General features: G+C 42.8%; 1 protein-coding gene across 7 annotated transcripts in view; it reads right to left on the bottom strand.

Annotated features, from left to right (window-relative positions):
• Positions 1 to 22,500, bottom strand: part of LOC111967582 (glutamate receptor 2) — an 86,452-nt gene that overhangs the window by 7,894 nt on the left and 56,058 nt on the right. For all 7 annotated transcript variants that reach the window (XM_023992709.2, XM_023992710.2, XM_023992713.2 and 4 more), the window contains exons 4-11: positions 11,523 to 11,719; positions 10,638 to 10,691; positions 10,220 to 10,378; positions 9,764 to 9,931; positions 9,365 to 9,469; positions 4,820 to 4,927; positions 4,294 to 4,500; positions 3,756 to 4,123 (exon numbers count right to left, since the gene is read on the bottom strand). In XM_023992709.2, coding sequence (XP_023848477.1) covers positions 3,756 to 4,123; positions 4,294 to 4,500; positions 4,820 to 4,927; positions 9,365 to 9,469; positions 9,764 to 9,931; positions 10,220 to 10,378; positions 10,638 to 10,691; positions 11,523 to 11,719 — 1,366 coding nt within the window. The remainder of the gene's footprint in view (positions 1 to 3,755; positions 4,124 to 4,293; positions 4,501 to 4,819; positions 4,928 to 9,364; positions 9,470 to 9,763; positions 9,932 to 10,219; positions 10,379 to 10,637; positions 10,692 to 11,522; positions 11,720 to 22,500) is intronic.

Genomic DNA, 22,500 nt, shown 5'->3' with positions numbered 1-22,500 from the left:
GACAGAACTGGTGTAACTGAGCCAGGATGTAGGCCTCCTTGCTCGCACACACTTTTTCAGTTCTGCCCACAAATGATCTATGGGATTGAGTTCAGGGCTTTGTGATGGCCACTCCAATACCTTGACTTTGTTGTCCTTTAGCGATTTTGCCACAACTTTGGAAGTATGCTTGGGGTCATTGTCCATTTGGAAGACCCATTTGCGAACAAGCTTTAACTTCCTGATTGATGTCTTGAGATGTTGCTTCAATATAACCACAATTTTCCATCTTCATGATGCAATCTATTCAGTGAAGTGCACCAGTCCCTCCTGCAGCAAAGCACCCCCACAACTAATGCTGCCACCCCTGTGCTTCACGGTTGGGATGGTGTTCTTCGGCTTGCAAGCCTCCCCCTTTTCCTCCAAACATAACCATGGTCATTATGGCCAAACAGTTCTATTTTTGTTTCATCAGACCAGAGGACATTTCTCCAAAAAGTACTCCCATGTGCACTTGCAAACCGTAGTCTGACTTTTTTATTCTGGTTTTGGAGTAGAGACTTCTTCCTTGCTGAGTGGCCTTTAAGGGTATGTCGATACAGGAATCGTTTTACTGTGGATATATATACTTTGTACCCGTTTCATCCAGCATCTTCACAAGGTCCTTTGCTGTTGTTCTGGGATTGATTTGCACTTTTCGCACCAAAGTACATTCATCTCAAGGAGATGCTCTCCTTCCTGAGCGGTATGACGGCTGGGTGATCCCATGGTGTTTATACTTGCGTACTATTGTTTGTACAGATGAACGTGGTAGCTTCATGCATTTGGAAATTGCTCCCAAGGATGAACCAGACTTGTGGAGGTCTACAATTTTTTTATGAGCTCTTGGCAGATTTCTTTTGATTTTACCATGATGTCAAGCAAAGAGTCACGGAGTTTGAAGGTAGGCCTTGAAATACATCCACAGGTACACCTCCAATTGACTCAAATTATGTCAATTAGCCTATCAGAAGTTTCTAAAGCCATGATATCATTTTCTGGAATTTTCCAAGCTGTTTAAAGGCACAGTCAACTTAGTGTATGTAAACTTCTGACCCACTGGAATTGTGATACAGTGAATGATAAGTGGAATAATCTGTCTGTAAACAATTGTTGGAAAAATGACTTGTGTCATGCACAAAGTAGATGCCCTAACCGACTTGCCAAAACTATAGTTTGTTAACAAGAAATTTGTGGAGTGGTTGATAAGCAAGTTTAATGACTCCAACCTAAGTGTATGTAAACTTCCGATTTCAACTGTACATTAAACTCATAGCTGATTGAGTGCGCATAAAGAAATGGTATGACCATAGACATCTCCGGTAATGACATAGCAAGGAAAACTGAGCACCCTGGAGCAAATATACAGATTTAGCTCTTCCTTTAAACAACATCAAGGCCCAATCATGTGTAAAGGGACGCGGTGGGTAATAGCTGATGTCTTGATGACAAGTCTCCCAGGAATTCATGTGACTGACGGTCCCCTCTCTTGTGCAAAGTGGGAGCCTGCTTAACATAATCGGCTGCATTCGCACTTCATTAAATCACTATACACCCAGCACTAATATGACACTGAATTAATTACAGCTGGGACTATGATATTTCAAGACATGGCACGTCTGCTTACATAATAAACTGTACGTCAAGGGGCACAAGGACTGCCAGGAGTGTACAGGATGTGTATTAAATGGAAGGGATCATATCAGGATGATACCAATATGTATAAAATACTAGCTTTTTTATATCACTCAACAGAGAATTGAAAAGATACAGGTGTCATGTCCTACGTTAATGTACACTGAATAAAAATATAAACGCAACATGTGAAGTGTTGGTCCCATGTTTCATGAGCAGTAAAAAAATATCCTTTAAATTTTCCATATGCACAAAAGCTTATTTCTCTCAAATATTCAGCACAAATGTATTTACATCCCTGTTAGTGAGCATGTCTCCTTTGCCAAGATAATCCATCCACCTGACAGGTGTGGTATATCAAGAAGCTGATTAAACAGCATGATCATTACACAGGTGCAGCTTGTGCTGGGGACAATAAAATAAATAAAAGGCCACTCTAAAACGTTCAGTTTTGTCAAACAACACAATGCCATAGATGTCTCAAGTTTTGAAGGAGTGTGCAATTGGCATGCTGACTGCAGGAATGTCCACCAGAGCTGTTGCCAGATCATTTAATGTTAATTTCTCTACCATAAACCGCCTCCAATGTCATTTTGGAGAATTTGGCAGTACGTCCAACTGGTTTCACAGTCATGTGAAATCCATAGATCTGGGCCGAATGAATTTATTTCAATTAACTTATTTCCTTATATGAACTGTAACGCAGTAAAATCTTTGAAACTGTTGCGTTTATATTTTGGTTCAGTATACAGTGCATTCGGAAAGTATTCAAACCCTTTCACTTTTTCCACATTTTGTTACGTTACAGCCTTATTCTAAAATTGATTAAATCTACACACAATACCCCATAATGACAAAGCGAAAACAGGTTTTTAGACATTTTTGCTAAACTCTTAAAAATAAAAAACAGAAATACCTTATTTACATAAGTATTCAGACCCTTTGCTATGAAACTCAAAATTGAGCGCAGGTGCATCATGTTTCCATTGATCATCCTTGAGAGGTTTCTACAACTTGATTGGAGTCCACCTGTGGTAAATTCATCTGATTGAACATGATTTGGAAAGGCACACACCTGCCTATACAAGATCATGAGAAATAAGATTCTCTGGTCTGATGAAACCAAAATTGAACTCTTTTAGCCTAAATGCCAAGCGTCACGTCTGGAGGAAACCTGGCACCATCCCTATGGTGAAGCATGGTGGTGGCAGCATCATGCTGTGGGGATGTTTTTCAGCGGCAGGGACTGGGAGACTAGTCAAGATCGAGGGAAAGATGAACGGAGCAAAGTACAGAGAGATCCTTGATGAAAACCTGCTCCAGAATGCTCAGGACCTCAGACTGGGGTGAAGGCTCACCTTCCAGGTCAATGACCCTAAGCACACAGCCAAGACAACGCAGGAGTGGCTCCGGGACAAGTCTCTGAGTGTTCTTGAGTGGCCCAGCCAGAGCACGGAGTTGAACCCGATCTAACATTTCTGGAGAGAGCTGAAAATAGCTGTGCAGCGACGCTCCCCATCCAACCTGACAGAGCTTGAGAGGATCTGCAGAGAAGGATGGGAGAAACTCCCCACATACAGGTGTGCCAAGCTTGTAACATAATACCCAAGAAGACTCAAGGCTGTAATCTCTGCCAAAGGTGCTTTAACAAAGTACTGAGTAAAGGGTCTGTGATATGATATTCATTTTAATTCATTTGAATAAATTAACAAAAATGTCTAAAAACCTGTTTTTCCTTTGTCATTATGGGGTATTGTGTGTAGATTGATGAGGGGGGAAATTATTTAATCCATTTTGGAATAAGGCTGTAACGTAACAAAATGTGGAAAAAGTGAAGGTGTCTGTATACTTTCCGAATGCACTGTATATCTTTATCTCCTTATATTACACTGTAAGATTATTGAGAATACAATACCATTTAAAACAACAACCTGGGGAATAGCTACAGGGGAGAAGAGGGGGGCCAAATGGAAGCTGGGGATGATTAGATCCTCATTGTAGCATGAGTTGCGAAATTCACCAAGAATATCAGTGTACGAATCCTAGTAAGTCACACTGAGCCAGCCTAACAACATACAACCAGGAGGCAGTTTGAAACCCACCTAGGCGAGATGTCACAGCCCTGTCTCATGAAGGCGCCGAGGGAGAACCAGAGACTGTTGAATATCCCAAACTCGTTGGTAGACTCATTAGTCTGGATCTGGCCATCCTCGTACTCCTCTGTGTGCCACTCATATGGGCTGAATCGACTGACCAGGAAGAGCACAACGCTCACACCGATGTAGGCAAACACGATACACATCCAGATTTCGTAGGCCAGGGGGTCCAGGAAGGAGAAGACCCCAGGTTTTGACTTTTGGGGCTTCTTGATCATGATGGAAATACCCAGTGACATAAAGGGCTTGGAGAAGTCTATTACTTCTTCTCGGACGAGGGTGATGGTCAACGGTGCCACAGCTATATCGGCTTTCTGGGGGAGGAGAGAGAGAAAGACCTTGATGTTATAAAGAGCTGATGTTGTTGTTCTAGGGAAACCGGGTGGGCATTAGTAGTGTTTAAAGGGAACTACTGGGGATGTTCGTATACAGCAAGTTATTGGATTTGATCAACGTTACAAGGTCCATGCATCTCTTTTCTTACCCCATAGACAAGCTCTCCCACCATTCCGTTCCAGATCTTGGTCTCAGCGTCTCGGGCGCCATATTTTCCATCCCCCACAATTTTCAGCTGGTATTTGAAGCCGCAGTGCTTGGCTATTTCAGCAGCCAGATCTACACAATAGCCCTCGTATCTTTCATTGTCTAAAAAAAGGTCAGCATTCTTCTTGAGCATTACATATGGGGCTTCCTGAGGGAGAAAAGCAAAAATATTGTTCAGTCCAGTAGGCGTGCCTTTAGCCTTTACATCATGGTATACATGCTAGCTGTATACATTTAGAGGCTTTTCACTGAATGAATGAACAGCTCATAAATAGGCATAGACTACTATGGGTTTGTTTGTGTATGTACAGTGTCCATATTAGAACCACATCAGTGTCAATATGGACGCAGTAATACTATAAAAACATGATTCTATGGACTAACAATTGCTAAGTATTGATTTTCAATTCAATTGTTGTGAATTAAAGAGTCAGTTGGTATGAATAGAGTCAATGATAACTCATTACCAAGATTGTGGTCACAATGACAGTTTTGTTTTCCATTCCTGTTGTGTCATTCGGAAACACGTCTGATTTTGTGACAGCCATTTTGTCAACTTCGTTCCAATATCCAATCTGTGGAGAAAATAATGAATAGTGAATGAGCAATTCCATAATGTCATGAGACGGTAGACAGCGTTGTTGTTTCAGATGAGTGTAAACATACAGTTATGAATATAACTATTGTTCCCTGAAGGAGCAAACGAGGTATAACATACTATGGGGAGTCTTAAATCACGCCAATCTGAAAGTAATCTGAAATCACACCCAACAGGTCAATGGAGGCCGAGCCCACCCTTGGAAGCCTTCCTGGCTATAATATCGGGGCTCGCATACATTTCCTCAATTCCGTACTGCTCTTCAGCGAGCTCAAACCCCCTGACGGTGCAGGGCCAAAATATGTTGTACCTCGTTCCCTCCTTCAGGAAACAGTATTTATATTCCTAACTGTACCTTCTCTTTCAGTCGATCACCCTGTATAACATTCTATGGGGACATACAATCACGCCCCAAGCCTGCTCAGAGGGTACCAAACTAGAAGGTCCACGGCAGCCACAGCACACACAGGTTTCACCAGCTCACTTACCTTGCGAGCCTGAAATGTCCATACTAGTACAAAGAACCGCAAGTCCAAAATAACAGAACCCCTGTCATGACTTGGTAAAGCGCAGATACGCACTGCATAGGATTGACCAGAGTAAACGAACCACAGCAGCCTGAAGCTCAAACCCACAGAAAACCGGCAGTAACCTGGAAACGGTGTACCGGCGCACTGCCACGGCAGTCCAAGGCTCAAAGCCACAGGAAACTGCCTAACATCGACCCCAGTCCAAACCAGTTCCAAAATGTCTCACACAGAGACCCAAGGAGTCTGGAATGCCAGAACTCACACAAGGAACCGCAAGTCCAAAACAACAGGGCATCTGTTGTGTCTTGATAATGCGCATTCGCGCACAGTCCCATCGATGAACCATGGCAGTCCAAGGCTCAAACCCGCAGGGAAACTGTGGAAACGAGGATAAATACGCAACATGTGCACTGCCTAACACCTGCTCCCAGACCCAGCCATAAGAATATCAGGAATTTGGTGTTGCATAACTGTTAACCAAACAAATATATTCTTATTTTATATATTTAATTATTTGTAAACTCAGGTTCCATTTATCATGCGCTGACTGTATAGTTATAATCACGTTTGAGCGTAAACCCCTAGTCGTCAAATTCAACCTTTCAGGGGCCAAACCCACAGTTCCATATCTCCGTGTCAAATTGTCCTGTGCGCCTGGGACAATAGACCCCGATGACACAGAACCCTCTAGGGGTCCCCCAACAGGCAGATGATCTACCCGGGAACCAGGGTTGTCTGGTCCAACGGGGAGCCACCAGACCCTCCTAATGGACCCTCTCCACAGTGGCCTGAATCCAGTCTACCAGAGGAACACATAGAGCAGGGTCCAAGGCCAATGATAGACCAAAGCATCCATTCCCAACCGAGCACCCAGATCCCTCACTGAGAAGAACAGACGACAATGACAGTTTTCTTGCGATGCGTAAGATCTACGTCGACCCTGCCGAACAGGTCCCATATCTGGGCCACCACCGAGGGGTGCAGTCTCCATTCCGTAGAGATAAGCCTCCCCTGGAAAGTAGATCTGCAACCACGTTGAGAGATCTGGGAAGATACTTCGCCCGGAGCGACAATAAATTCTCACTGCTTTATATAAGCAGATAACAGGCCAGGTTTAGGTGAGAGACCGTCCCCCCACCTGCCTATCGATGTACGCCACCGCTGTCCTGTTGTCGGACCTTACCAACTCATGCTTGCCCTCCAACATCGGAAGGAAAGCCTCAGCGCTAGCAACGTCGGGGAAACCCTGAGCAAACAATGGCAGTGGCGAGATGCGTCCAGACACGTAGCAATCCAGCGCTGAAACAGACACATCGACAGAAGTCCCAGAGGCACCACAGCTATCATAGAGCCCATCAGACCCAACAACCACAAGCATAAGTGAAAAGACACTGAGCGCCTTTTCCTAGACCATGTTGCTATGTGCATAAAGGTCATGTTAACCAGCATATTGGTGTTGAGAACAATGTGGTGGAGGCAGCAGCGGAGTTAGGAGATGAGAAAACAGTCATTGCCTAGATTGTCTAAGAAAAGTGAGGAGAGCGGATTCCCCAACTTAATTAGGCCTATAATCAATAGTCTAACTGTTAAATGTGCCAGGCTTTATAAGTCATCCATACACATCTACAGAAATAAAACAGATCCTGCTTCTGTTGCCTTTGACTGTTTGTTTAATAGCCTACTGATTCCGTCAGCACCAAGCCTCTGTGAGCACCAACCACATGTCAGATAAACCATTAAAAAAAAAATTAAAAAGGCTTTACACTTTTTTCTCTCGTTAGAACAGCCTCTCTTGTATTATTTCTCATTTATTTAGTGGTTTACACTGTTCCAAATTGCCAGAAAAAATATATTTATGATAATAATAGCTCAATTTTTTCTTGATCTCCTTATATTTATTATTACTATTATTGTTATGATCATCATTATTATAACAATACGTAATAGCATTATTATTAGTAGGCTTAGTATAGCAGCCTTGTATAACCACCATCGTGCTGTAGGCTTAGAGCACATCCTGTTTAGTCTTAATACATAACTTACTTAGGCCTATATTTCAATACTTATATATAAGCTACAGTACTGTATCAATCAATTATTCATTCATTCATTGATGTCATCACACAGCATACGAGTCATTCCTGATTTGAAATGCAATTAAGCATTTTAGTTTTTAAATAAAATAACAACTCGACCCTTGAATAATTAGCGTAAACAATAAATAAACCGTTCAATTTTGGAAATTGCTTTCACAAATGAATGCGACTGCTTTTGGTCGTTGCTGTAATAAAGGCTTCACAAAATGTTTTAAATAATAATTACAGACTCTCTAGTACACTTCATTGATTTAGTGTTGTTTACATTGTTCCAAACCGTTAGAGAAATTAGATTGTAATCTAACAGCACCTGTTTGGCAAACATAATATGCACACAGTGCCTGCTTCTTACTTTATTTTTCTTGATCTCCAGTATTTTCCACAACTTGACATCCCCTTGACCTCCTGAGCAACCAGTAAAAATTCCCCCGTTTCAAGTTTATTTGTCACGTCCTCTGCATACATTTTGCTGTCAGATGTGTTAGTGTTCTGAGTTTGTTAAAACCAATTTACTGATGGGATTATGATATTCTATGGTTCTATATTGGTCACGTGCATGCAATGCATACATGTGTCACGTAAAGAGAGCTAGGGTTGAGGGAATAGGGAATGTTTTTCCTAAACAAACTAGGGATATCGGTAACAGAACTTTTCAGTCAGAATTGGATGTAATTATGTTGCAGCTTCAGCAACAAGGACAGCGCGATAAACACTTGAAGTTCTGTGGTGGTCACTGCAGCAGGGAAAAGAGCGAGACAATTGATGCTCTTCACACAGTCACTCGCTGTCATTTTTTTTAACACAGCGCAGCAAGTCTGAGCCCAACCAGGCACAATCAAATCAAATGCGGTCGGACTCCCTTTAGTCATTTGTGTCTTAATTATTTAATCAAACAGTGTACTTAAAGCATCAGACGTGCTCACTGAATGTAGTTGATTTGATTAAAACACATAAGATGAGTCTATATATGGAAAATACACGTTTGAAAAGTTTAACCAATCGATTGGTCGAAAGAACATAACAATTGTTTTTGGTCGGCTCTAGTAATTTTCATTATGAAACCACATGCCCTAGGGCTTGGTCTGAGGTTGAAATTCAGCTAGTTAGCCTTTTTGAACTTACTCTTACCACTGACCATCTTACTCAAGTAAGGAGGCACTGGCTACACAAGCAGAGCAGAAAGTAGTGGGGTTTTAGCAAACACAAATCCTAACCAAGTAAGGAAACATTAGCTAGACAAGCAGAGCAGAAAGTAGTTCGTTTTTAGCAAACACAAAAACCGATCAAGACCCAAAACTCGCAACACCTCGGGGGACCCACTAACAGGCACCTAAGTCAGATCTGAATCTCGGAGACTTTGTGTGACTGAAAAGTTAGTAAATTGCGTGAAATGTTCTTCCTTCAGGCGAGCTGAAGAGCGAAGAATTTTGAAAATGGATGACAGCCCTGGTATTGTAGCCAGTAAAGCGGGGCTTCGGAGGGTGGGCTCGGCATCCATTGGCCCGTTGGGCGTGATTTCAGTTCTCTTCAGGTGAATAGGATTGGTCGTTGACTTCCCATAGTATGTCATAACGAATGAACGACTGAAAAGGAACTGACTGAAGCATCTACACAGCCACATGTTAAGAACTCTCATTTCTTCTTGTTTTTTTGTGGGGGTTCAGTGCTGATGTGCTGTTGTCTTGTTCCATCGCAGACCAACACATTTAAGACTGTCTGATATATTATGCAACCTTGATCTATTGAGACATGTTCTAGCCATATTCATATTCAGAAACACTAGCATACCTTCACAGGACCATTATTCTTCAGCTCCATGATATTAACAGAGTAGTTTACTCGTTTGCCATGTTGATCGAACTGAATATTCCCTGTGAGACCGTCCACACGAACCTAGAAGGACACAAAACCACAGCGGCAGAATGGCAAGACGCCACCATTAAATACCTCAGTCATAGACCAATTTACTTTTCCCACACAGATCTGGATTCACATTGCCTCGTCAAAGCTTTGAAGCCAATGCTCAGGGTAGAAATCCTGAGAGTGTGTGGGAAGACTATTGTCAATGCTAGCTCAGGGGAGAATGTGTGTGTGTGTGTGTGTATGTTTTTGTCTGTCCTTATACTTCAGTCTCTGTGTCTGTGGTAGAGCCAGCCAGCCGTTACCACGGCAACCCCATGCGGTCACCTGTTTGAGCGCTCGTTCAATCTCCACTCCCTGCGCCCAGGGCACGGCGGGGTTAGCCAGACAGTCACCGTTGTTGCCCTTTCTGGCGATGTCAATGCGCTGCTTGTGCAGGTAGCGGAAGGCCTCCGTCATCACCTGCACCGCGTCGTAGGTCAACGCAGACGTGTACTGCAATAGAACAGAAGGGGAAGGGTGTGTAAGTGTGTGGGGATGAAATGGCGACACAAGGGAGGAGAAGGAAGAGTTAGTGTGTTTCTGAGAGGGGTTGTGAGGACGTTAGTGTGCTTGTCTGTGTGTGTGCAAGCGGCTGTGTGCCTGGGTCTGCACACGCACAGTACGTGTGAGGGAGAATAGGGGCAAAACATTTTGAAGCCGCAGCCACGTCACAGCTCCCGGGGATGGAGAAGTGCTCGCTGAGTGCCTCTCAACTAAACACCCATGTGGATGTCTACTCACCCTAATCTTACTGTCGGCACCAGGGTACTCCTTCTCCTCCAGAGCCTCCCACCTCTGGTCAAATTTGGAAACCAACGGGTCATCGAAATCCACAATCTGGAAACCTGAGACGTTGGCTCCTCCATATTGGATTTTGGAAAGGTCCCCATCCACAAAACCCTGAAATTAAAACAAGGGAATCCAAGCACAGACATGAAATGGAAATGTTTGCTGTCATACAAATGTCAGCTGAAAGACAAAACGGGAATAGAATTATTACCCAAAGCTAACTTATTGGGCAATACATAAGAGATTAAATTGGAAGACAATCACTCTGGCTTCTCAATGTCTCATCGCTATGCAGTTAGCTTAATAAATTATTTTAGTCACTATGTTCTCCCTGAGATTCCAATTCCACGGCTGAGTTGTGAAAACTCACCAAATTTGCAATGATGTAGTGGTAGCCTTTCACATGTCTGCCAATGGTGATAACCTGGGGACAAGATCAGATAGGTAAACAGAACAGATCATATATGAAACCATAATGACATGGAAACCAAACAAGACAGTCTCCAAGTAATCATATTCCGTATGCTACAGTAGTCATGAGTGTTATTCTTATAGGCTTTATTTACAGTCACGAACACCTGCCACCTGCCAGTGCTATCACTTGTCAGTAACAAACCAAAACAGGAAGCCCATTTCAGTAATTACCTCAAAAGCCATTCCACTAACTACCTCAAATGACACACCTGCAGCTAATCCCACCACATGAGTGACACCTCCACTTAGAAAGTCAGTTACATAAAGAAATGTAAATAATAATTTGAATAAAAATGCATTGTACGTGACTTCCTTTGGCAGAAAACTGTGACCGGGTTTGATTATGTTTTTCTCAGATAAAACCTTTAGCATGCAGCAGCGAGGGGAATACGCATTGATTTCAGTGTTTTGTGAAACACACATCTGCTTGCCTTAAAAACTAATCGATGTACTCTCCCACGGGCCAGGGATGATTTATAAATAACCCGTTTATGTAAATCTCTGTGGCCTTTAATTCCACTTTTGTTGCAGTCTAATTTAACAATTAAGGGGATTGTTGCAAGGCAGTCCACTTGGGGGGTAGGTGTGAAATGTTTGCAGGCAAGGATGACACTCACCCACACAGGCAAACACACACCAACAAGATCTCAATTGCTGCATTACACACACTCATCATTGCCGTCATCATAAGCTCAGTCATAGCAGAATAGCTGTTCAATATAACACTGCTCTAACATCAGGGCCCACACAAACTACCAGAGGACTGAGTTTGTATGTTTACCTGTTCCATAATGTCTTTGACTTTGTCCTGTTCACAGTCCAGGATTACCCGTCTCTCCTTCTTGTTCTCCAGGTCCTGGAAGAGGGAGCGGTAGGCTTCGTCTTTCCTCTCGTCCTTCAGGTTGCCCACGTTGATGGCGGTCACCTGCCACTTCCTTTCTGCAGCCGTGTCCAGCACCACCTGCAGTGTGGTCAGACCTGGACAGACAAGAGGGTCATGTTCATTAGGCACAAAACTGACAAAACAACTCTGAACTGAGTGAAACGAGAAGACACAATCTGAACATCTCCAATAAGAAATGATTGTCTTTGTTTTCTGTCACAAAAACATTTTCCTATGGTGTGTTCTAATGAAGCTGACCCAGGATAGGACACACTTAGGATTTGCCATAGTACATCGGAGAATAGGGATCCTTATAGTGTTTTAAATTCATGCAAATAGATACAGTGCATTCGGAAAGTATTTAGACCCTTCGACATTTTCCACATTTCTATACGTTGCAGCCTTATTCTAAAATGTATTACATAAAAAAAAACATCTCCAGCAAATACACACACACAATACCCAATAATGAAAAATAAAAACAGGTTTTTACACATTTTTGCACATTTATTAAAATTAAATAACAGAAATACCTTATTTACATAAGTATTCAGAACCTTTGCTATGAGACTCGAAATTGAGCTCAGGTGCATCCTGTTTCCATTGATCATCCTTGAGATGTTTCTACAACTTGATTGGAGACCACCTGTGGTAAATTCAATTGAATGGACATGATTAGGAAAGGCACACATCTGTCTATATAAGGTCCCACATTTGACAGTACATGTCAGATTTAAAACCAAGCCATGAGGTCAAAGGAATTGTCCGTAGAGCTCTGAGACATGATTGTGTCGAGGCACAGATCTGGGGAAGAGTACCAAAACATTTCTGCAGCATTGAAGGTCCCCAAGAACACAGTAGCCTCCGTCATTCTTAAATGGAAAAAGTTTGAAACCACCAAGACTCTTCCCAGAGCTGGCCGCCTGGCCAAACTGAGCAATCGGGGGAGAAGGGTTTTGGTCAGGGAGGTGACCAAGAACCCAATGGTCAGTCTGACAGAGCTCTAGAGTTCCTCTGTGGAGATGGAAGAACCTTCCAGAAGGACAACCATATCTGCAGCACTCCACCAATCAGGCCTTTATGGTAGAGTGGCCAGACAGAAACCACTCCTTAGTAAAAGGCACATGTCAGCACGCTTGGAGTTTGCCAAAAGGCACATAAAGACTCACAGACCATGAGAAACAAGATTCTCTGGTTTGATGAAACCAAAATCGAACTCTTTGGCCTGAATATCAAGCGTCACTTCTGGAAGAATCCTGGCACCATCCCTACGGTGAAGCATGGTGGTGGCAGCATCATGCTGTGGGAAGGTTTTCAGCGGCAGGGACTCGGAGACTAGTCAGGATCGAGGGAAAGATGAATGGAGCAAAGTACAGAGATATCTTTAATGAAAATCTGCTCCAGAGCGCTCAGGACCTCAGACTGGGGTGAAGGTTCACCTCACAACAGGACAACAACCCTAAGCACACAGCCAAGACAATGCAGGAGTGGCTTCGGGACAAGTTTCTGAGTGTCCTTGAGTGGCCCAGCCAGAGCCCGGAATTGAACCCGATCTAACATCTCTGGAGAGACCTGAAAATAGCTGTGCAGCAAAGCTCCCCATCCAACCTGACAGAGCTTGAGAGGATCTGCAGAGAATAATGGGAGAAACTCCCAAATACAGGTGTGCCAAGCTTGTAGTGTCATACCTAAGAAGACTCAAGGCTGTAATCGCTGCCAAAGGAGCTTCAACAAAGTACAACAAAGTACTTATACAAAAATGTATAAAATCATGTTTTTGCTTTGACATTATTTTGTGTGTAGATTTTTTGTATTTTTTTTTACCCTTATTTTACCAGGTAAGTTGACTGAGAACACATTCTCATTTAAAGCAAAGACCTGGGGAATAGGAGTGGGGATGAATTGTAAACTGGGGATGATTAGGTGACCGTGATGGTATGAGGGCCAGATTGGGAATTTAGCCAAGACACCAGGGTTAATTAACACGCCAACTCTTACAATAAGTGCCATGGGATCTTTAGTGACCAAAAAGAGTCAGGAAACCCATTTAACGTCCCATCCAAAAGACAGCACCCTACACAGGACAATGTCCCCAATCACTGCCCTGGGATATTTCTTTTTTAGACCAGAAGAAAGGGTGCTTTCTACTGGCCCTCCAACACCACTTCCAGCAGCATCTGGTCTCCCATCCAGGGACTGACCAGGACCAACCCTGCTTAGCTTCAGAAGAAGCAAGCCAGCAGTGGAATGCAGGGTGGTATGCTGCAGGCCATTAATGAGGGACATTTAAAAAAAAAAAACATCTTTAGAAAAAGGCTGTAACCTAATAAAATGTGGAAAAGGTCAAGGGGTCTGAATAATTTCTGAAGGCACTGTATATATAAGTTATATTACCACCATGATTATACATCTTCTTTTGTTTCGTACCAATCTACACACAATACCCCAAAATTAGAAAGCAAACACAGGTTTTTAGAAAGTTTTGCAAATGTATTAAAAATAAACTGAAATATCACATTTTACATAAATATTCAGACCCTTTACTCATTACTTTGTTGAAGTACCTTTGGAAAAGATTACAGCCTCGAGTCTTCTTTGGTGTTTATGAAGGTGAGATGGGGGGGCTTTGTGAAGATAGAAAATCGAGCAAACGTTTTTCCTCAGAATACACTGCAAGTCATGATTACTGTAGGGTCATTATGACTCAGTTTTAAGGTTGACTGTTTCTCCGATGCCCATTAAAATAAGATCATTTGAATTTTTTTCTGATTTAAGCTCCGCTCAACATGCGCTGCGGGCGATGCGAGGCGATGAGAGAATGCCGTTTATTGCTCAGTATGGTAAGTTGTTAGACCGATGCGTTGGGTAGAATGGAAATATACAGGATACAGAAAACATCTTCACAGAGTGGAATGGATTTGATTCGTCCTTCGTGATGCATGTTTATTGCATGTTCTGACTCAAAGAAGGGTACTCAACATTGCATGCGAGAAGCATTTTCATGCATTATGGTTTTAGAAAAGACTTGTATCTTTCTGGGATAGTTAGGAATAACCACACCATACCATACCACCAGCTTTACCATAAATTGATACCGTTCTACCATCAAACACATACACTATATATAGACAAAATGATGTAGACACTCCTTAAAATTTGTGGATTTGGCTATTTCAGCCACACCCATTGCTGACAGGTGTATAAAATCAAGCACACAGCCATGCAATCTCCATAGACAAACATTGGCAGTAGAATGGTCTTACTGAAGAGCCCAGGGACTTTCAACGCGGCACCGTCATAGGATACCACCTTTAGAACAAATGAATCCGTCAAGTATATATTAAACACACATTCCCTAGCTCATTTAGAAACATTCAAAGCAAAACAAACTCAATAAATGGATTGACACGCTCCATTGATAATGAATGCTACAGAACCCTCTTGGAATTCCCTTTGGTTGGAACGGAACACTTCAATCAAGAGAGAGAAATTCAAAGCCAACCTAATGTAATAAGTCATAAGCAATCTTGGGAGTCACACAAATATTACATTTTCAATAACAAATGTCAGAGGTTCATCTTTGAATGTACAATGCATAAAGCGTAAACAACATGACAGTACTCATGTAGCATAAAAATCGTTATAGACGGGATGATATAATCTTATACTGACCACATACCTGACCCCATACAGTACCACACTCTTGGCATTCGATAGGCCATCCCATCTGGTTTGCGCTTAGTGGGACTATCATTTGTTTTTCAACAGGACAATGACCCAACACACATCCAGGCTGGAGTGCTGCATCAGATGACCTGGCCTCCACAATCACCCGACCTCAACCCAATTGAGATGGTTTGGGATGAGTTGGACTGCAGAGTGAAGGAAAAGCAGCCAACAAGTGCTCAGTATATGTGGGAACTCCTTCAAGACTGTTGGAAAATCATTCCAGGTGAAGCTGGTTGAGAGAATGCCAAGAGTGTGCAAAGCTGTCATCAAGGCAAAGGGTGGCTACTTTGAAGAATCTAAAATATATTTTGACATGTTTAACACTTTTTGGGTTATTACTGTGATTCCATATGTGTTATTTCATAGTTTTGATGTCTTCACTATTATTCTACTATATAGACAATAGTAAAAATAAAGAAAAACCCTTGAATGAGTAGGTGTGTCCAAACTTTTGACTGGTACTGTAAGTCAAGTATTGGGTTGATAATGATGGTATTTTCCCCTTTGTTTTACATGTTTGCAGCTCTACTGTCTTCACACTTTCACTGTTTTTACACATTAGGGTATCCATTTCCTTCTTTCTCCTCAAACCCTGGCCTGTATTGATATTTGTAATGGACACAGATCATCCAATAGTATATCTCTATGTAACATACTGTAAGTGAAGTTGAAACACCATACGATACTGGTAATAAACATTTCTGTGAAAATGTTCCTATCATTCCAAATCGTCACAGCCTTGTATGCCATCACCAACTAAGAAAAACAATAGACCAATGGAGTTTCTCCTTCATGTTTCATTTCCCAAACAGTTTGGGCACGTCTAGCTGAGCAGATGTCCCATGGAGCCTCCCTCCATCATGGTGGGTAGCTGGTGGCTGACAGGCGGGCTGTGGAGACAGCTAGCACCCTCGGAGAGAAGGGGAGTGAGGCTGAAGGACAGTCAGAGTCTGTCAGAGAAGCTCTCTCAACCACAAAACATACAGACACATCCAGAACCTCTCTCTAGAGTCTAGACTAATTCAATATTCAATCCATTGTAAATAGAGGCAACCACGCTGTGAGTTCAGTCAGAATATAAAATGCTGTATTCAAGGTGTGCACCTATACTTGCAGTACCTCTCTCAACTAAAGCTCTAATTCAAACAATTGCAGATAGAGATAAAGTGCACTGCGGGTTCATTTTGAATATTAAAGTAATTCTGTATCGGAGGTGTTGACCTTATTGTTTCTCATCAACGTGGTTTGGTGACATACTCTGTACAGTTTTTTTTTTAAACGCCATTTTGTTGTTGAGCTCGGGGCCTATCATATCCCATCCATTTGAACAATGGTGAAAAGTGTTTCACAAAACAAGACAACTAACCTTAATTTAACCCCATGATAAAGGGTGGGTTAATACCCCAGGCAACCATAGGGAGATGGGAAACAAAATCTACAATGACAAAGCCATGTCATCACAAAACACTTCAGTGAGAGGATTATCCCCAACTTCCAAAGAATGCCAGTTGTAGCTTTATCCAAATAGAAATGGGGTGGATTACATCTTCGTGGTACAATCTGTGTAAATCACGATCAAGGGTTAGTCTTACATTAACAAGTTTGTATATACATCAAGTCAAATCTTTAAATCTGTTTTCCAGCTACAGATCTAGGGTGGTATGAGTTCCAAATTGACCCTTATTTAGCCCCTCCTTCCGAAGCAGTAGTATGCACTTCAGTAGATCTGAAGGGATTTAAATCAAATGTTATTTATTACATGCTTTGTAGACAACAGGTGTAGACTAACAGTGAAATGCATACTTACAGGTCCTTTTCTAGAGTTAAAGATACACTACATTGTCAAAAGTATGTGCTCGTCGAACATCTAGATGTTGGAACATTGCTGTGGGGCCTTCCATTCAGCCCGAACACCATTAGTGAGGTCAGGTACTGATGTAGGGCGATTGGGCCTGGCTTGCAGTTAGTGTTCCAATTCATCCCTAAGGTGTCCGATTGGCTTGAGGTCAGGGCTCTGTGCAGGCCAGTCAAGTTCTTCCACACCAATCTCGACAAACCATTTCTGTATGGACCTCGCTTTGTGCATGGGGGCATTGTATGCCATTGTATGGGGGCATTGTATGCTCTCGTTGGCTGGCCGTCGCTTCATATTCGTCGCCAAACCCACTGGCTCCATGTCATCTATAAGTATTTGCTAGGTAAAGCCCCACATTATCTCAGCTCACTGGTCACCATAGCACGCTCTCCAGCAGGTATATTTCACTGGTCACCCCCAAAGCCTATTCCTCCTTTGGTCGTCTTTCCTTCCAGTTCTCTGCTGCCAATGACTGGAACGAATTGCAAAAATCCCTGAAGCTGGAGACTCATATCTCCCTCACTAACTTTAAGCATCAGCTGTCAGAGCAGCTCACAGATCACTGCACCTGTACATAGCCCATCTGTAAATATCCCATCCAACTACCTCATCCCCATATTGTTTAAAAAATATATATACTGTATATTGCTCCTTTGCACCCCTGTATCTCTACTTACACGTTCATCTTCTGCACATCTATCACTCCAGTGTTTTATTGCTAAATTGTAATTACAACGCCACTACGGCCTATTTATTGCCTTACCACCCTAATCCTACCTCATTTGCACACACTGTGTATATATATCGTTTTCTATTGTATTATTGACTATATGTTTGTTTATTCCATGTGTAACTCTGTGTTGTTGTTTGTATTGCACTGCTTTGCTTTATCTTGGCCAGGTCGCAGTTCTAAATGAGAACTTGTTCTCAACTGGCTTACCTGGTTAAATAAAGGTTAAATAAATAAAAAATATGTATATATATTTTTTAATTGTCATGCTGAAACAGGAAAGGGCCTTCCCCAAACTGTCGTCACAAAGTTGGAAGCACAGAATAGTCTAGAATGTCATTTTATGCTGTAGCGTTAAGATTTCCCTTCACTGGAACTAAGCGGCCTAACCCAAACCATGAAAAACAGCCCTAGACCATTATTCCACATCCACCAAACTTTACAGTTGGCACTATGCATTGGGGAAGGTAGCGTTCTCCTGGCATATGCCAAACCCAGATTCGTCCGTCTGACTGCCAGATGGTGAAGCGTGATTCATCACTCCAGAGAACGCGTTTCCACTGTTCCAGAGACCAATGGTGGCGAGCTTTACATCACTCCAGCCAGGGCTTGGCATTGCTTATGGTGATCTTAGCCTTGTGTGCGGCTGCTCGGCCATGGAAACCATGGCTCTTCCTTAAACACACACACGCCAATTCACACACACCAACGAGCCACCACACCAGCACAATCGGTTGCTATGGGTACTGTATGTGTGTGTGGATCTTTCTGACCTAATTAGACATAGCAATGTGATGATGAAATACGCACAAGGGGTGAGCCAGAGAGAGCTCATCAACCAGGGACTAGCATTATAGCATTAGCATTCTCAATAAAACATGCTGTTGAACTTGTTTTCTGTAGCCAACACAAGCACAACATTTTACTTCAACTAGCACTGTAGAATCAGCATCTTGATTCCCACATATAACATGTGCTAATTGGACCTTTTGAGACCATAGAGTTTCTCTTGATTCATATAATGTAGTCAATGCTAGTACACATTCCACTCCAACTAACAGTGTAGGATTAGCATCTGCATTCCCAGGTGCTAATTGGACCTTCTGAGACCATGGTATGGTAAACCCTATTCAATGTAGTAAATGCTAGCACACACTCCACTATAACTAGCATTGTAGCAATAGCATCCTCATTCATCATAGCATATTCTCCCGGAACGTCTATGGCTATGGAGATTCTCTTGAGCCCTATTCAATGTAGTCACCGCTAGCACACATTCCACTACAGCTAGCATTGTAGCATTAGCATAACTTTCTTCATAACATCGGACCTTCTGTGGACATGAATATTCATTAGCTCTATTCAATGAAGTCAATGCTGGCACACATTACACGCCAACTAAAAGGGGATACCTAGTCAGTTGTACAACTGAAGGCATTCAACTGAAATGTGTCTTCCACATTTAACCCAACTTCTCAGAATCTGCGGGGAGGAGCCTTAATCGACATGTACTTCATCAGCGCCTGGGGTACAGTGGGTTAACTGCCTTGTTCAGGTGCAGAACGACAGATGTTTTACCTTGTTGGCTCTGGGATTTGATCCAGCAACCTTTAGGTTTCTGGCCCAACGCTTCTACCTGCCAGGCTACCTGCCGCCCCAACTAGCATTGTAGCATTTGTATCCTCATTCTCCATCGCATAATGCTGGGCGGCAGCGTATATGCATATTATTATTAGTATTGGATAGAAAACACTCTGAAGTTTCTAAAACTGTTTGAATGATGTCTGTGAGTATAACAGAACTCATATGGCAGGCAAAAACCTTTCAACTCATCGCCTATCGAATACACAGTGGGATATGGGTCAGTATGCACTTCCTACGGCTTCCACTAGATGTCAACAGTCTGTAGAACCTTGTCTGATGCTTCTACTGTAAAGTGGGGCCGAAGGAGACGGCAATGAGTAAAGTCTGCCATGAGCTGACCATGCTCTGACCATGCGCGTTCACATGAGAGGGAGCTCTGTTCCATCGCACTTCCTGAGGCTAAATCTTGGATTGCGTCACTTCCTGTTGAATCTGCAGACGTGTTGCTGTGCGTTTTGCTGCCAACTTTACTTGCTAGCTGACAACTTTACGTTTTTTTGTTTTGTTTTTGTTTTTAATTACCGTTTATATTTTTAGTTTTTTTTCCATCGCAACTTTTTTCCCTCATTCAACTTTTTCACTCCGGACGCTTTATCTGGACATGGTTCGTCAACACCTTCAACAGCCGAAGCTAAGTAGTAACATAAACATGATGTCTTCTAATTGCAGTCGCTGTACTCATAATATACAGGAGAACGATCGCCTTACGGCGAGAATAGCTGTGCTACAAGCCCAGCTTCAGTCAGACGCAATCGTTGGCAAGGGTAATTTCAGTGTAGGAAAGGAAGAAACAGCGTCTGTGCCACCAGTAAGTACAGATAGTAGTATAAATCCCCGCACAGTCCCCGCAGCCGGACAACTTTCTCATGGCTTCTGGAGGGAAACGCTGTAGGAATGCTCAACCGGTGTCGCTTATTCAGCCGACAGAAACTTTCAAACCGGTTCTCCCCATTATGTAGCGAGTCGGAGTTGAGTCTGAGTCTTCTCTTGTCTCTACTCCTCCGTTACGGGGTCTGAGACGCGAGGCTCCACCATTTAGCTGTACAAATTGAAAACCCTAGTCATTGGCGATTCCATTACCCGCAGTATTAGACTTAAAGCGAATCACCCAGCGATCATACACTGTTTACCAGGGGGCAGGGCTACCGACGTTAAGGCTAATCTAAAGATGGTGCTGGCTAAAGCTAAATCTGGCGAGTGTAGAGAGTATAGAGATATTGTTATCCACGTCGGCACCAACGATGTTAGGATGAAACAGTCAGAGGTCACAAGTGCAACATAGCTTCAGCGTGTAAATCAGCTAGAAAGATGTGTCGGCATCGAGTAATTGTCTCTGGCCCCCTCCCAGTTAGGGGGAGTGACGAGCTCTACAGCAGAGTCTCAGCACTCAATCGCTGGTTGAAAACTGTTTTCTGCCCTCCCAAAAGATAGAATTTGTAGATAATTGGCCTCTCTTTCTGGGACTCACCCACAAAGGACCAAGCCTGACTGCTGAGGAGTGACGGACTCCATCCTAGCTGAGGGGTGCTCTCATCTTATCTACAACATAGACAGGGCTCTAACTCCTCTAGCCCCACAATGAAATAGGGTGCAGGCCAGGCAGCAGGCTGTTAGCCAACTGCCAGCTTAGTGGAGTCTGCCAATAGCACAGTCAGTGTAGTCAGCTCAGCCATCCCACTTGAGAACTGTGTCTGTGCTCGACTAGGTTGGGCAAAACTAAACATGGCGGTGTTCGCCTTAGCAATCTTATTAGGATAGACCTCCTCCATTCTGCATCATTGAAAGAGATCGTGATACCTCACATCTCAAAATAGGGTTACTTAATGTTAGATCCCTCCTTCAAAGGCAGTCATAGTCAATGAACTAATCACTGATCATAATCTTGATGTGATTGGCCTGACTGAAACATGGCTTAAGCCTGATGAATTTACTGTGTTAAATGAGGCCTCACTCCTGGTTACACTAGTGACCATATCCCCCGTGCATCCCGCAAAGGCGGAGGTGTTGCTAACATTTACGATAGCAAATTTCAATTTACAAAAAAAAAATGGCGTTTTCGTCTTTTGAGCTTCTAGTCATGAAATCTATGCAGCCTACTCAATCACTTTTTATAGCTACTGTTTACAGGCCTCCTGGGCCATATACAGCGTTCCTCTCTGAGTTTCCTGAATTCTATCAGACCTTGTAGTCATAGCAGATCATATTCTAATTTTTGGTGATTTTAATATTCACATGGAGAAGTCCACAGACCCACTCCAAAAGTCTTTGGAGCCATTATCGACTCAGTGGGTTTTGTCCACATGTCTCTGGACCTACTCACTGCACAGTCATACTCTGGACCTAGTTTTGTCCATGGAATAAATGTTGTAGATCTTAATGTTTTTCCACATATCCTGGACTATCGGACCACCATTTTATTACGTTTGCAATCGCAACAAATAATCTGCTCAGACCCCAACCAAGGAGCATCAAAAGTCGTGCTATAAATTCTCAGAAACACAAAAATTCCTTGATGCCTTCCAGACTCCTTCTGCCTACCCAAGGACGTCAGAGGACAAAATCAGTTAACCACCTTAACTGAGGAACTCAATTTAACCTTGCGCAATACCCTAGATGCAGTTGCACCCTTAAAACGAAAACATTTGTCATAAGAAATTAGCTCCCTGGTATACAGAAAATACCGCGAGCTTTGAAGCAAGCTTCCAGGAAATTGGAACGGAAAATGGCGCCACACCAACTGGAAGTCTTCCGCCTAGCTTGGAAAGACAGTATGTGCAGTACCGAAGAGCCTCACTCCGCTGCTCGCTCATCCTAACTTTTCCAACTTAATCGAGGAAAATAAGAACAATCCAAAATTTCTTTTTGATACTGTTGCGAAACTAACTAAAAAGCAGCATTCCCAAGAGAGGATGGCTTTC

This window comes from Salvelinus sp. IW2-2015, linkage group LG8, assembly GCF_002910315.2.
Source record: "Salvelinus sp. IW2-2015 linkage group LG8, ASM291031v2, whole genome shotgun sequence".
Lineage (NCBI taxonomy): Eukaryota > Metazoa > Chordata > Actinopteri > Salmoniformes > Salmonidae > Salvelinus > Salvelinus sp. IW2-2015.
The sequence above is the reverse complement of the archived record's forward strand: the minus strand, read 5'-3'. Positions and strand labels throughout refer to the sequence as shown.